General features: G+C 40.0%; 1 protein-coding gene across 1 annotated transcript in view; it reads left to right on the plus strand.

Annotated features, from left to right (window-relative positions):
- The window catches only part of tmeff2a (transmembrane protein with EGF-like and two follistatin-like domains 2a), a 112,387-nt gene that overhangs the window by 37,838 nt on the left and 57,903 nt on the right, over positions 1–16,646 (plus strand). The window contains exon 3 of the mRNA XM_069154802.1: positions 4,805–4,934. Within this exon, the coding sequence (XP_069010903.1) occupies positions 4,805–4,934 (130 nt within the window). The remainder of the gene's footprint in view (positions 1–4,804; positions 4,935–16,646) is intronic.

Genomic DNA, 16,646 nt, shown 5'->3' on the forward strand with positions numbered 1-16,646 from the left:
AAGACGAAGACACCCGCAGGGCTCCACCGGGCAGCTTTCCCTTCCGTTGCATCACGCCTGGCATAAAGCGAGAGTCCCCAGGTTAAGGACAACAAGCCCTAGCCAGATGGGAGCGAGGGGTGGGAGGCAAAAAGGGGAATGATAGGGGATGACAAAAAAAAAAAAGCACTGGCCCTGCAGTAAGCTATTCCAAGCGCCTTTGTGGGGTTGCCATTTTTTCATTCTCTCCCCAGCTCTCCTTTGAGGGGATTTTTTTTTATTTTTTTTTTATCCTTCTTCCTCTCTGTGTCTATGTCCCCATTTCTTCTTCTCTTTCATATATTTTTTTATTTCACCATGCCCCCTCCCTCCCCCCTCCCCTCCTCCTCCTCCATGCCTGGGTGTCTTCAGGCGCTGTGGTTCTTTTTTATCTTGCCAAGTTTGTTGAGCCAGGGCTCTGTCTCTCCCTCCCTCCCTCTCTCTTTCGCTCTCTTTCTGGCCAGTCCGCATCTCACTTCTGTATTTCCCTTTTACTTTCATTTACCCCTCAGTCTCCTTCTGCCTCAGCCATCCATTTCCACCAACAACCCCCCCCCCCTCCCCCCCAGTTAGCCCAATTTCACTCATCGTTTTTTGTCTCTGGTCTTCTCCACAGCCTCTTTCCTTCCTGCATTCCCGATCCCTTTGATCAAGACCCAGTGTGCAGTTTCTCTTTCCCCTCCTCTACTCCTCCTCCTTTTACTGTCTTTTGTGTGTATTCTAGTGCCCCCCCCCCCGCCCCCACCCTCCTTCCCACACACACACACACACACACACACACACCCCACCTCCCCCTTCAGCTTGTTAAAAACAGTGTTCACACTTGATCGTTATAATGCTCTTGGGTTCCTGAATCAATGCCATGGTTATTTTTTGCACTTCTCCTTGTGGCTATCAGACCTTGTGTGTGCGTATCATGTGCCATCAATACCAAGCCAGCTGAATTTGAGATGCTGTTTCAGTGCTCATACTAGGTTTTCAGGCCCCTTTCAGGTCTTTCATACTCAATCACCTGAATGATGGGAGAATTGCTGAATTTCTGTTTTTTTCTTTGTTCGCAAACAACAAAACTCTTCGAGGTAAGGAGTGGGACAGCCTGGCTTCTCCTCTGTTTCTCTCTTTCTGCTCTCTGTGATCACATATGCTGTGCTTTTAATGCATCCTGAGGGTGAATATAGCCTCACTTGTTGTCCTTAAATTTGAGTTAATTTGTTAAATGGATTCCTGACACAGGGTTAAAGATTTACAGTTTACCTATTTGGCGACCATTTTTAAACTCGGTTTTCTTAGTGTAAACATTGCTGTTTCCTTCATCTACTCTGTTGCAACTTGGTGTTACGCCAACGTGTGTAATACGCCCATTCGTCCACAACAAGACAGATGGGCATCAGTGTCACGTTTTTGCCTCGCCTCGGCATTAAAAGTAAGGTTCCAGTTAGGCACAGAAACTACTTGGTAAGGAAAATAAATCTGTGTAGTTTTCTCATGAACTTTTCCTCTGATCTCCTGAGTGGAAGTCCTCCACCCTCGACCTACCAGCCTTCCCTGACTTTGTCCAATGACCTCCCTGTTGAACACAGGTCCTACATGCGTGTATTTTTCACACCCAGACGAGGCAAAACGTGACAATGACACGGTATCCTCTGGAGGACATACGGGTAAGACGGGGTTTCGAAATTCGATACCAATTGGAACCAAAGCGGCGCTACCAAAGATTCTGCTATCAATATTTGAGCAATTATAAAAAAGCTAGCTTTGTATTTATTATGGCCACATATTCATCATCCGGCACATTTGATCTCACCAACTCTGTTTCTGATTAGGACATTTGTCTATGTTCGCTAACCCCGATTCAGAAGAGAGTTCTGCATATCAGAACCTCTGAGCGAGCAGAGAGTGGATGCCTTTGTATACTTATGTCCTTTTGTGAGAGTCATGTAGTGTTATTAGAGGACACAGGCAGATGGTTTAGCCCAGAGAGAAAAGATTCCAGGTCAATCCATTTGAGACTTAGAACAGAAGTGGAGACAAAGAGCCATGAGTTCCTTCGCCTTTGTTCCTGTGGGGCCAATCCAGTCAGCCCCTTGTCCTTGTGATGTCACACCCCAGCAGGAACACATTTTCACACATACACCATTTTTCAGCACTTTTTACATTTAATCGGGCGATGGGCTGTGACTGTGAAGTAACAATTTCTCTGGACCCTCTGGTAGCTGATCTTTCTCTCCGGGAATAGCGGGCGATACTTCTCAATTGAATAATCACATTTGTTATTCCTGCGGTGTATCAGTAGCGAATCAATATCAAATCAAATGAATATCTCTCCTCCATAGCTAAAATAAAACAAAAAAAAAAGAGAAAACTATGACCCGTCCCTCTAGTGCCATCAGTCATCTGAAAAATCTCGACTTGTTCCGTAGCCAACAAACCATGCGGGGAAATGAATGAGTAATGTTCTCCTGTGCCTTAGCAGCTATTCTGCTGAGTGCCCTTGAGCAAGTCACTTAACCTCCTACTGCTCCAGTGGAGCAACAAGAGGTGAGCAGCAGTAAATGCCAGCTATATTTTCAGAAGATGTATCCTGTACGAATACGACCGATTAAAAAATCTGGACTGCCTAATTTAATGAAAAATCTAAATAGAAACATCAGGATTATGAGAAGCACCATTTTCTTTAGTGTTTGCATTTTCCTGCTTTAAGCAAAGGACCCTGAATATTTTTAATGTTTTCAAATCTCCTTGTTAACATTAAATATAAAAGAACAAAGAATCTGTTTGTATTTTCTAATTAATAGTAAAATGTCTTTCAAGTATTGCAAATGTGACATTTCCAGCTGGTTGTGATTATGAATCAGTTCATAATTAAATACAATGCTGACAGCACACATCCAGCTGTGCCTCAGGAATGATAATTCCTCAGGAATGAATGTGGAAAGCCTGTGATGAACTCGTGAACAAAAAAACTCATGCACCTTTATTTAAACTCCCGCACCAAACTGAAAGTTTGTCAATCTCAACACTAATTTATAAAATCTATCAAACTACAAGATGTTATTTAATATGGCTTGTATCTTTAATTTTTTTTTTTAGCTAGTTTTAATTGCTGTATGTGCAGTACCACACGGATGCTTGAACACAGCTAGTCATCCAAGCAGTTTTAATTCATTTTAACAAAACCAAAGAATCATCAGAACCAACAAACAACATATTTCGATTTATGTCTCAAATACAAAAGTATAACCAAAGCAAAATAGGTTGTGTATTTTTTGATTTTGCACACTTTACATTCTCTCAACCGGCTTGGTGAGGTGCTCACCTAAAGTTGGTTTCCGAATGTCTTGAAGAAGCTTCCACACATGATGAGCACTTGCTGGTTGCTTTTCCTTTCGACTCAGGCCCAACTCATCCCAGACCACCTCATTTCCATTCGGGTATGGTGATTGTGGAGCCCTTTCATAGCCCGGAGGTGTGCTTTAGGGTCACTGTCCTGTTGGGAGAATAGGAACAAACCGGAGGTCATCGCAGACTGTTGAGGAACAGTTGATGTCGAGTCGTGTTTGCTGATTGAACTTTGGGAAACATTAGTATGTCAGCTTCTAATCTGAGGTACCGTTACAACTGCACTTTAAGAAGCTCTCAAAGCTCTTGATATTTACAGGACTGACTGACCTCAATATCCTAAAATAATGATGGATATTTACTTTTTTATTCCCTTGCCATAACATGGATTACTACAGTAGGTTGGCTACAATGCACTACAACTTCCTGTTCTTTTACTTTGTACCATTTAGCCCGAAAGAAAAGTTGTTGGGTTAGTTTTTATTCTTTATTATAGTGTGTGACCTTAGCCTCCTTGGCTAAGTTTATGTTAGCAGTGAAGTGTAATGGAGCACATGGGTTTTAGCATGTTAGCCTACCTGGCAAACAGTTCTGGTCCTTTCAGTCGTTTCATGATGCATAAGGTTTTCATATACACGTTAAAGAAACAACTACACATTGGTCACAAACATTCAAATTCCTTTTTCTTCATACATTTTTGTTACCAAATGTTTGTGCTCCTCTCTGTGTCTCCACCAGCTTGAAAGTCCAGACTGTCAAACAGGAAATCACAGAAATATTAATTAAATGTCTTAATTGGTAATGGACCATTTATGGTTTATCCTTGTGGGAGGGACCTCCGGTATATTAGTCCTGTGATAGAGGCTCGTCAGGTAGTTCACTGGTGCACGTCATGGTTGAAGTTTGTTCTGCTGTATACTGGCTTAAAAAGTCCAGCTAGTGTTGTTGTAGATATGGGACAATCTCAGGGCCAATAACTTGAGTCATGAAGTTGACTTAAAGACAGTGGGTTTAACAGAAGAAAACCTACAAAAAGAAGTGATTATTTACACCCTGAAAATTACATGTGAATGAAGAAATAGTCGTCTGAGCTGTTCTCCACTCATTTGGATAAGTAGGTGTCGAATATAAAACCACATCTTTCCACCTGGAATGATACCTGTCCAAAACGGCCCTCTTGTGCTGCTGCGAAACTGTCTGCACAAAGTTGTTGGTCAGTTTCAGTTCATTATATGACTTGGTAGCAAAGAGTGATGTGAGCAATGTGGGTGTTTGGGTGAACAGTTTTAAGACTAAAAAGTGTTCAATCTGTTCAGAGTTCTGAAAATGTATTTGAGGTCACGCACTCTTTATTTTTTTTTATTTATTTTTTTTAGATGACCATAATTTGACCTCCTTCCCTCTCTGTGCTCCTCTTCTTACCTGTTTTCTCCTCTCCTCCTTGCAGTGCAACAATGATTATGCCCCAGTCTGCGGCTCCAACAATAAGAACTACCAGAACGAGTGTTTCCTGCGCAGGGATGCCTGCAAACAGCAGTCTGAAGTACTTATTATGTCAGAAGGGGACTGTCCTGCTGGTACGTACCTTTACCTACACAAACACATACACATACACAAGCAAGCGCGCACACACATATGCGGTGGAGCTCTGATGCCAACACACCGGTGGAGTACACACCGAACATACGCATAAACAGGCCTGTGCGAATATAAAATACTCGAGGCAACACTCTGGCTTCTTGCTGCGCAGCTGTGCGTAAGCTTGCATATGAAAGCGAGCAAGAGCAAATGTAAAGCTCAGATGCTAAAAATGTAAACCTAATCCAATTTTAACACTGTTTATACGATAGTACAATTTACAGGCTTGCGTATTATACTCATCAATATATGAATTATGCTTCTAGCAGATGGGATTCAGTAATTACCGGGTGATGCTTCACTTCAAAGGAATTACAAAAAACTACATGATGGAAAAAAAATCGAGGGGTTACAGGGTGATGTAATTCCCCCCAAGTTTAATGTAACGAGCACAAGACAATGACAGCGAAGTATTCTCGGCGAAGAGATGAGGCTTTCATCATAGCCAACCCGTGTCCTCACGGAAGAAAATGTGACATGTGGCATGTGACCAAGAGGCCTGTTAAGCAGGCAGATTGTTAATTATACCGTCTCATTTAAATTCAGTGTGTTTAACAGAAAGTAAAAGAAATCTCGACAGCTCTGACCTTCGGTTATATAACGCTTAAATGAATGTCAAAAGCCATAGAATATAAATACTTGCCAAATTGTCATAGGTAGTTACTGTAACGCTGTTTCCACGAGGCATGCTCAACAAAGCAGAAAATTGAATGACTGAATCACACATCATCCTGATGGCCATTTCATGTTTTTCTGGATTGTGTGGACATTTTTTTTTTACTCTATTGTCTTTTTTGAAAGAGTATTTGAATTAATTCTACAAGGGTTAAGTGAATTGTCTAATGCTATTTTTTTAAGACCACTAAACCCATTCAAATCAGCCTCACTGTGCAGGTATTTATTGGACTAATTAGAAAACGTAAGCATGCTAAACATTGTACCTTCTTCAGCATATTTACACATTTTTGAACATGTTTGCATGTTGTCATTACTGAGAATCCACATTAAAAGCAACATGTTAGCAGCATCTGTGCTCAAAGGCAACTGTCAGTCAGTCAGTCAGCAGCACACAGGAGTGGAGTCTTCTCTCCGGCAAGCTGTCTTCCCCACGATGATTGACAGCAGAAATTCACTGTATAAAAATAGTGTTTCTATAGGGTGTGTATATATACATATGGAAGGTCAGCAGGAAGAAATAAGTGGGGTTTTTTTATATATAGATTTCCTGCTTTATTGATATTGAAAATGAAAACAGAACAGCACTTGATTTAATTTTTGGACACAGTTGGGATTACGGTTTTCTGATATAGTTTGGTGTTTAAGTGGCTGAGTGGGTGTTATGAGGTGGAAAAGGTCAGGCAGTTCATTATCTATGTTGAGAGCAGTAGCTTTGAGAACGCAGCACTGTTTTTGACTAGACTGTAACAACAGGGCCAACCCTGTAAACACGTCTGTCACTGATTGAGTAAATGATTGACTTGGTGATCAAAGTTACACCGTGACTCACTGAGGAAGTCGCCATCGGCCAGCCCATTGCCCTCACTTCCTGTGTCCGTTTCAGAATAAAAGCCCTCATTCTGAATTAAAAGTCCCGCCATAAAGGCAACAATGTTTTGACCTCGTCTCTTTGATCATACTTCTTGGTCTGCAGCTTCTTTTCAGGTGCTGTAAAATCCTGAAGATAATGACTACGAACTGTAATTTTTGTGCATCTAAAAAGTACATAACCAGTGTTTTAAGGCAATGTACGGCATAATGCTGTTATGTTTTTCTATTAAATGAAATTGGCCTATGTCTTGTGTTATTTACTGCCAGTGAAAATGAGATCGAGGCAGAGGCAAACTAACATGAGAAAATATTGGCAAGATGGCTGTTTTTTTTACAATCATTTCTGAAAAATAATTACATTATGAGTGTAATATCACCATGATTAGCATGGTCCTATACACTTCACAGACAATAAAAAAAAAAAAAAAAAAAAAAAAAACATATATATATATATATATATATATATATATATATATATATATATATATATATATATATATATAACTTGATTTTTTAAATGTTATTAGAAAAATGTAAAGAAACACAAAAGAAGCCAAATATGTACAACTAAAGTGGAATTTTATGCATTTTGGAAAAGATTTTTGTGAAAGACAAAGATCATAAAACAATAAAAGTAAGAATTTGGATAATACCAGAAAAAAATAGAGCAACAGGCCCAAATTGGAAATGCGTGCAGTGCAAGAGAGAGCATGTGAATATGTTCTTCCTCTTTTAGTAGCCAGTTTAGTTGTAAAGAAGTTCATGAAGTCATTCCTACTGAGATATAAAGGAATATAGGGCTCAACAGTGCAGTCAGTCTGGACATTGTTGAAAAGAAACCCGGAGTTGTTCTTGTTTTTCTCTTTTAATGATGAATAACAGGCAGTTCTGGCATTACAAAGAGCTTTTTGAAATGTTATTAGACTGTCTCTCCAGGCTCGGTGAAATTCCTCTAAACTAGAGGAGTGTGTTTGGAAGTTGTACCAAAAAAAACAAGATTACTATTATGCAGATTGTTTATCATTCTTAACAATTTATTTCAATTTTTTTTTTTTTTATTTGACATTTTAATTGAATGTATTTTTACATAACAAACATTTATTTTTGGTCTGTGGTCATTTTTTCTTCATGCAATCAGTCTGTAAAATGTCTATTCATATTAAAAAAGAAATGCGGGCTGTGACTTTTTTCCTATTTGCTTTTTATTTAATCCGAACATGTGTAATTGGGTTTGACCTGTGTAATGAATTGAAATATATGATGACAAATTTAAATGGATGTGCATATACTTGAGAAAAAGCAGCGACGCCCACAGAGGAATCTATCAATTAGTGAGTCATGTTCTGAATAATGTGCTTAGTTGTGAATGAATGAATCTACTGGCAAGGTGACGCTGGCGGGGTTTTTTTTTTAGACGTGTGTGTGAATCACTGCTTAAGCCAAGATAGTAATGCTGGCTCAAGTTGAGCAGTCGCTGACTCAGTTACCCTCGCTGACAGGCAGCCAGCAGAAGTCCATTAAAGAGCCCCTTGAATGGGCACAGCTCAGCAGAGGGAACATGTGGAGACTGAGGTGGAAATGTTTCTGCAGCAACAGCGGTGGTGTTTGTGTTCGCAGGAAGCAGGGCTGTGAACGGTCACATGAAAATCTCCAGCCTCTCTATGAAGTGCTTGTTTGTTGGATGCGTGTGTGAGATCCTTCTGAAACCATGTGATGCGTGTTAGTCAGTGTGTGTGATATGAATTTCTGTATCTTTTTGGAAGAGAATGGCATAAAGATGCCTTTCTTCCACAAAACAAGTAGCACTTTTGAGAAGTTAATTCAGGATCCCGACAAGGGATGTTGTTTGTGACGCAGTCTTCTGACAGATGAAAATAGTGCTTCTATATTCGCCCTTCGGTATTTTCAGACAAACGCTTTATTCTGACATTAATCCTGAACAAAGTCACGGTAAACAAATGTACCATCTCAGAAGTGAGTTAGCAGAGTCTTGATTTATTACAAAACCACGCTTTTTTCTATTAGCGGCTTTAATTCTGCTCGCAAATTGTGCTATTTTGAGACTTCTAGCTTCTGGTCTAGTTTGTGATTACATCTGGATGAAGAGCGGTGATATATTGGGGGCGAAACAGTAAAATGAAACATGAATTAAATAAGGTGCCCTCTCAGTCAGTATTAAAATGATGTCCTGATCCCTTGAGACAAACAAAGAAATGAAAGAGAAATGTGTAAAACCCCAAATTTATGCAGCAGTGGCCCACAGACAAAAAATAATAATAAAAGACTAACATAATTAGTGAAAGCACACAGACTGAGTGAAAGTGCCTTATCTTTTTTTATAATATTGATGTGACTGACCAACTGTCTTGGGATATAAAGCTTTTAAGAACAAATAACTGGAAACGAAATGCAAACTACGTTCATTTTAGTTAACTTTCTGGTGCAGAATTTTCAGGACTGTGAAAAGTATCAGAAGGAGGAGCAGCATTCTTCTAAAACACAAAACTTACTCATTTATTGTTTTGCTCCCAAATTTGTATTTAACTGGGTGACAGAAAAGACCATATCATGTTCATTTTCATACTAATTAAAACACTTGTTGACTCGTACCCTGTGTTCAAGCATCTGCATTCATTATGCATGTAAGTGATTGACCATCAGTCAAGTTTTTTATTAAATTACTGCTACAGAAATGTATAGAATGATCAATAATTGTTCTGAATAGTTAATTTAAAGTAATGGAATCTCAGATGTCACAAACATATCATAAAGAAGGTGTTACAAATGCTTGTTGTTCATTTAAAAGTTGAATAAATGACCTTGCTGTGGGCAGTTACGTAGCACAATAACCTGGGTCCAGTAAATGTGGCCCTTCTTTCCCCTGTTAACTCCTTAATAAGCCTTTGACTATTTTTGAAATTTCAACCCGAAATATCTACATAATCAGGGCAGAGACATATATGAAAAACAATTTACTGTCTTTGAATTCCACGAGAGAAGTTGCATGTAAGTCTATGGAGCCGGAGGCTTTTTGGAGCCAACCCCTAGTGGCACTCGGTGGTATCGGAGCTTAAGGCACTTCCGCATCAGCCGCATTGTTTTAAACCCGAAAGCTACGCTCCACTTTTATATACAGTCTATAATGACAGCACCGCCACTGACGGTCACGCACTTTAAATCCTAGCGGTGGCAAGCTTGACCGGTTTGGTTCGAACACTTGACACGGTGCTAATATCTTAAAAATACACGAGTCCATCAATCTCTTTTTTTCAGCGGATATCTTGGTTACAGCAACACATAGCGAGCTGAGCAGTTTTGTGTTTCCGAAATGTGCTGTTTTTATTTAGTTTGAGAAACAATCTCTCCTATTTCGGCACAATTACTGACAAACTACATTAGCACTTCCAACTGCGGGAGTGGCCAAAACCATTCGCATCCAAACATTGCTAAATGATACAGTAGTTTTATTTATTATGCTCAGAATTCAAAACAATGTTTCACTCCTTGGCTTTTGTCGGAGTCCTTCGTGCTGGTGTCCCTGGTAGCTTAACTCCTCCGTGGCCCTCGCTAAGATGCCCTCGGCTGTGTGGGATATTTCTTATATAACTTCGTTACACACGAGCCTTTCATGTGGAAAAGCATGGTAGGCAGCCACTTCTGAAGCGTTTCCTCCCTGCTCTCCTCTACACTCAAAACGTTTTTTTTTCTCATATACTTTCAGAAAAGCTAACTTAAAATGAGTGCAGCAGCGTGAGATGTTAAAAATACCATGAATACCAGGGATATCAGCGACTAATGGTAAAGAATTCAAGCATCTGAAGCGCTCTGCCGCACATGCGCTGCAACAAAACCGTCTTTCTCGCTCTTGTTCTGCAACTCTTTCAGCCTCTGCCTGTCCTCCTTTCCATTTCCATCTTCCGAAATCCCATTAGCAGCAAACAGTCCGCAGTATAATGGATATATGTGTGTCAGCTCGCCTGTGCCAACACTTGTTTCCTTTGCTGCTGTGAGAGATATCAGGAAACAAGTCTTCGATGGGAAAGAAGCTAAAGCAGGCCGTAGACCTGAGGGCAACATTATTGTTGCAATGTTCTGTTATTTATTTTTTTTTAGAACGCAATTGAGTGTCTGTGTTTTCAGAGATCTCTTTGAACGTTGCCGCGCAGTTTAAAACGTGTGTTTTTTTGTTTTTTTTTGATAATGTACTCGATGCTTCATATCGAGTTGGATTTAAGGAATCCAGATGTGTTGACACCTTCCAGTCGCTGCCTTGTCTGCTGTGTGCTTTTAATTTGTCGAATTTGATGGTGTTATCGCCACCGTTGTCAACCGCTGAACTGGAACTAAAAATGGCTTTAAGGGTGGTTTGAAGCGCGTTCGTCACTGTTCCCGTCACATCACCGGATCCCTTCTCGTGCGTTTGCTGCGGACGACAGACCCCCGGCATCCCTCCCCGGCCGCCTCACGGCTTCGCGTGCTCTCATTAAGCCTCTTGGATGCCGCCGAGGCCAAGAGGCCAGACGTTGGAATCTGCTGTCTTTCCGAACAGTAAACAGAAAGCCTGCTGAGGTGCGAGTTTCACGCTAAGTGATGACACCGAGACAAAGGCAAACATAATTCAATACCGTTGCCTTGTATTATTTTTTTTTGGTCCCAGAAAAAAAAGCACGGGTAGAAAAGTGTGCCAAAGTCGTTTTTTTTTTTTTACATCTTACACAGTGGGCTATTTGAATTTTTTTCAGTGAAAACATTCGTCCGGGGAAAAAGCTCATTTCAACTTCTTATACTCCAGTTCATTGCAGTCTTTATGACCTTCATGTCACCAACAGATAAGGAAGTCCTGATTTTAATAGCCGATAAAAGGAAGAGCCCTCAGCAGCATAAAGCCAGTGAAAGCTGATTTGCACAGGATGGCACCACTCTCCAGTAAGAATCAGGTGCTCGCCCAGCGCAGTGAGGAGCAGTTAAGCATTAGCTTAGCGAAGCGATACAAACCCAGCAGTCTGTTTTTTTCCCAAAGGAAAAACAGGTTAGGCTAATGCAAGGGATAACATGGCATTTTCCAACTCACTTCACAGAGTGAACCGCATAACTTTCAGGAAGTCATTAGACGGAGAGGCAAGAAGAAGGTTTAACCGACACTTCTTTAAAATTTTGATGACACGTTTAATCACCATTTTTGTGCGACTGCAATAATGCCTGAGCACTTGGAGATGACAGGAGCTGATGATGATGATGGTGGATGATTTAAAAGGGCTCTCTGTGTTATCACACCATTAGAATCAGCGCAATGGTGTCAGTGTAATCTTGCATACAGGAGTAGTCGTCAATAAACGACTTATTCTCTGCCTACGAAAAAAACAAAAAACCTTGTCATTTCTAATTATTTGTCTGAATTTGAAGTAATTACACTGAGTAATGATAATCTAATACATTATTGATCACTGGAGAGCTTTTAGCTCGCTGTCCTCCATCGAGGTCAGAGGTCCAGATGAGCTACAGAGCAGCAAAGGACATATTAGCTTAAAGCGAGTCTTATCACCGGGCTAGAATGTAAATACAGATGATACTGCAAAACTCTCTAACACTGTTTTACATTCAGCGCCAATCCAGTGGATTTTTTTTTCTTTCTTCAAATTCCTGCCCTCTTGAACTATAGTGGCTATATTATAGTTATTGGCCCTGAAAACCTATTTTTGCTCTCATCATCTTGCGGTGAGGGACAAGAATACATAATATTAAACCAAAATATGTCAAGAACTTTTGTGTCTGTGAATGTTTTTCACTGAGCTCCTGTCACTTTGGACATGCATGGTTCAGTTAAAGGCGAATTAAGCAGATTAACAAAAGTTTGGGGTGTTAAACTCTACCCAGCATGATTTCAATAGTCCTGATTATTTACTACAGAGAAATACATAACATTTGAGAATATATATATTATGACAGATTGAGGTTTGATCAGATAGAATATGGGTAAGGTATGGTTGGTGTCAGACAACTGAAACATGTTGGTTGTTGGTAAAAACAAGGTCTTGGCATGCTCCATGCCCATTTAGCCCTCAGCCTCCACAACCTCCCTTCCCACCTCACGACATGAAGTGCACACAGCTTAATGCACACTCTTCTATCTAGAAAGCTGTTTGGTTAGTAAGAGAGTGAAAGCTCTCTTTGATTCCTGGCATCCTCCCCTGTGGTCACTAGATTAAAAACCCTTGTTTCCTGCTGTGATGGAACACAATTTCAAAGGTGCAAAAGACATTTTCAACATTCCCCCTAAGACAGGTACTCTAACCTTAAAGCTGCAAATATATATATATATATATATATTTTTTTTTTTGTGGAAAGTCAATTCAGACTTATAATTCAGTTTTATAAAAGATACAGCTGAATCACTTGTAACCATATCATGTGAAAAAAAGATTATGTTCCATGGAAATTGTTGCCTTTTTTTTTTTTTTACATATTTGCTGCTATTTGATACAGCAGCCACAGATAAAGGTGGTATACTTGAAAAACACGAGAAATATTAGCTTCTTCCGTTGTTTATTCAACAGAATTATCAATAGATGTTAAAACCCTCTGAGAAAAAGTAAGTATACCCCTGACAATAGAAGCTAGTATTCTCAGCTTAAGCAAAATTAATGTCTTGTATACTGTATGTTCTGCACATTGACTGCATATAAAAGTAGACGTAGCTTCCGGGTCTGAAAATTTAGGCCACTGCGGAAGTGGCTTAAGCTCCAAAGAGCCTCCGTCTCCATAGACTCCCATTCAACTAGTCTCATAAAATTCTAAGTAAAAAAAAAAAATTCCCCACGAGTTATTTTGATTTCACAAGCTAAAGCTGCTCCTCCTTCATCGTTTTTTAGTCGTTCATATAAAAAAATAGTCCTGTCATTAATTAGAAAATAAGCTTAAAAAAGCCGTGTTTTTAGTGGGTGGGATGTAGTATCGTCAGATTAAGTCAGATCCACCGCTCGCTCCTCCCCAGCTCGTCCATATATGGTCACTTCCAGCTTCAACCCTCCCCGAACTAGCAAGATGGCGCCGGCCAAAATCTGATCTCGAGGCGTCATAAGGGCCGTTCACAAAGCAATGGGTGACCTCACTGTTGGTTGCAGTCTCTGACATCAACTTGCTGAAATTTTTGAACACTTTTCAATGCCAAATTCCTTCAGTTGCAAGACGGCCTTTCCACAACCTTTCAAAGGGATTCATATCTCGACTTTGAATCAATCATTCCATCCACAACCCTCCATTTTAGCTTTTTGAACCATTTCCTGGTATTTGCTTGTGTGCTCGGTATCGCTATCCTGTTCAAAGGTCCACTTCTGATTCAACTTCCATTTCCAGACTCATGGCCTCACATTAGCTTCAAGCTCTCTTTGATATGATGCTCAATTCATAAGTCAATCAATATGTGCAAGCTGAGAAAAAAAACTATAACATTTCCACCACCATATGTCACAGTTGGTATGAGGTTTTGAAAAGGTGTCATTTGTTAATACCAATCATGTCTTCTGTTACTGTGGCCACACTCATCTGTGCAGATCAGGCCTGGTCTTTGCCTATATGCTCATTGGCAAACTGGCCTTTTTGGCTCTTTTTTGGACAGCAAAGGCTTTTCCCTGGCACGCCTCCCCACGCAGGTCAAATTTCTGCAATCTCTCTCTGATTGTAGACGGCCGCACTTTGACACCAACAGTTACGGCTACCTGCGAACCCTGTGATGACAAAATTTGCTGCAGCGGCCAGCCCCGGAAAACACTGGCAGTTGTTTGCAATTTGTGCCACCTGTAGAGGATTTTTCCTGGCAGTGGAGGGATATCTTTCAAACAATTTGGAGATCTTTTTCTCTTGCCAGATTCATAGGTCTCCACAACCTTTTTTATTTCCCTGAAGGCCTTAGGAGAGCTTTTTAGATCTTGGCATAATGACGCCACACACTGTAATTGCAAAGAGAACACCAGACCATGGATGTTAGAGGTTTAGATGAGAAAGGTTTCACTTGTCACCCCTTGAGGTGGCTCAAATCACTGTGAATCCCTGATACTAATTGTGTAGGTTGGAAGCTTTTTTTTTTTATCTGGCTAACACCTTTGGTTTTAGTATTTAAATAATGAAAATTACTTTAAAATACCAATTTTATGTGGCGTTTGTTAGAGTTTGAGTTTGTTTGAGCACTAGGGATGAAATTGTAGGGATTTGAAATTTCGCTGTGAACTACTGGATTTTTAATCAAATATTCCCCCCACATGGGTTGTCTTTTCATACATGTAGTTATGTATTTGAGGGATTTGAAGGTTTTGTAAGAATGACGTAGTCCTGCCTACTGGTCTGTGTCACGGGCTACGCGTGGAAAATCAATCATGTGTTTGACAGCAAAGATAGACCAATCGAAAACCATTTATAAACGGGACCCACACACCGTTTGATGCATGAAAAAAAACTGCCCACCATACAGCTATCATATCAACTGCCTCAGCCCTTGAAGAGTTATTTACAGTAGAAAAATGCTCTCGTGTGCACGTCGGTCGTGATGTGTGCGTGTGTTTACTTGCAATGCTCAGTGAGGTTAATGACAGTTCCCCTGTGAGCGTTCTCTTTTTTTCTGCTTCCCTTCTTTTCTAATCAATTTCTTTAAAACTAAAAAAAAAAAAAAGTCTATCATCTATTGACGCACCCGTTCTCTGTTCTGTTACACACTCTCCTCCACCTCTCACAAACTAAAACTGTGTGGTATCCCGTCTTTGTGACCCTTTATTTGGCAGACAAGCGGGTAAAAATGTAAGCCTGTACCGATCTCCCTTGCCATTTTGCTCTATTTTCTAATGCCAGTCTTTTTCTCCTCAAACCTATGCCCTTGCACAGATACTAAAGGTTTTTATTGATCTCCAATGAACCCCCTTCTAACTCCAGCCTGATCCTTCCAGCTAAGCCTTTTCATGAAACACTGCACATTTAGTGTCCCACATGCTCCAAGGTCACGGAAATTCTGCAGATTTAAAAAGGGAGAAAAGCAGAGGAGGGTATTTTTTTTATTTTTATTTTTTTATTTTTTTTTGTAGATGATGTTCAATGAGGTCTTTTTTCTTTTTTTCCAACATCAAAAGGTTTTCTGTGGAGTTTTCATGTGAAAAGTTTTCTAATATTCATTGATGTTTGTACAGTGTGGTCCAAAATATGTAAGCCCTGTTGAAGATGCTTCTATTTTGTATTCTTTTTTTTTAATTTTTTTTTATTGTAAATACAAATAATATCATCTTAACAATTTGATTTAATTGTTGAATCTCTGATAAATGTTCATGAATTGCTGAATAAAATCTGCCCTCAATGTTAATCATGATTTGCTAATGTTCCACAGAGCTTCATGTGCTGTCTGGAGCGTTTGCCTCTCTCTGTCTTCAAGTCCCTTTCATAAATGTTCGCTGGGGTTGAGGTCAGGTTACTGTGGAAGTTTACGGTGTGTTTGGACTCATTATCCCAGTTCAGTATGAATTCTTTATTTAAAGTTGCAAACCAGAAGGTGAGGCATGTCTCTGAAGAATCAAGTGCTGCTTCTCCTTGTTCAGGGTGAAATCAGTTTCATGTGGGTGTCCAACTCCTGACTTTATTATTCCCTCCGGCATGTTTTTACTGCGAGTTTGATACGCTGTGGTTTCATTCTCTCCTGTTTGTTCAAATCCTTCTCAAACTTGGATTCCTCAGTAAATAGGACTTCTTTACCTCATTCATTGTGAAATTCTGGTACAACTGAGCCCACCTTATTGTTTGTCCTTCTTTCCTTTCTTGAATGTGGTTTAGATGCTACCCGTCCTCTGAGTCTCCCACTACCTTCTTTTGACAGAACTTTTACTGAGTGGCGTCTAGTGTTCTATATTTAGCTAATCCTGTATCTATGATGCTTTTGTATCTCTCAGTGGACAAAACTCGATGTATTGATGTTCTTTTGGTGTCCTCACTTTTGGTCTGCCTGATCGTGTTTTGGATACAATTGAGCTAGTTTCCACAAAGCATTTTATATAACTCCATGCACTCCTTAAAAACCTTCAGTGATGTGACTCAAAGGAAGCCTCTTTTTTTCCTTACAATATCAAGGCTTC

The sequence above is a fragment of the Embiotoca jacksoni genome, unplaced genomic scaffold (assembly GCF_022577435.1).
Source record: "Embiotoca jacksoni isolate LCO1_2020_lvr unplaced genomic scaffold, fEmbJac1.0.p SCAF_2, whole genome shotgun sequence".
NCBI lineage: Eukaryota > Metazoa > Chordata > Actinopteri > Embiotocidae > Embiotoca > Embiotoca jacksoni.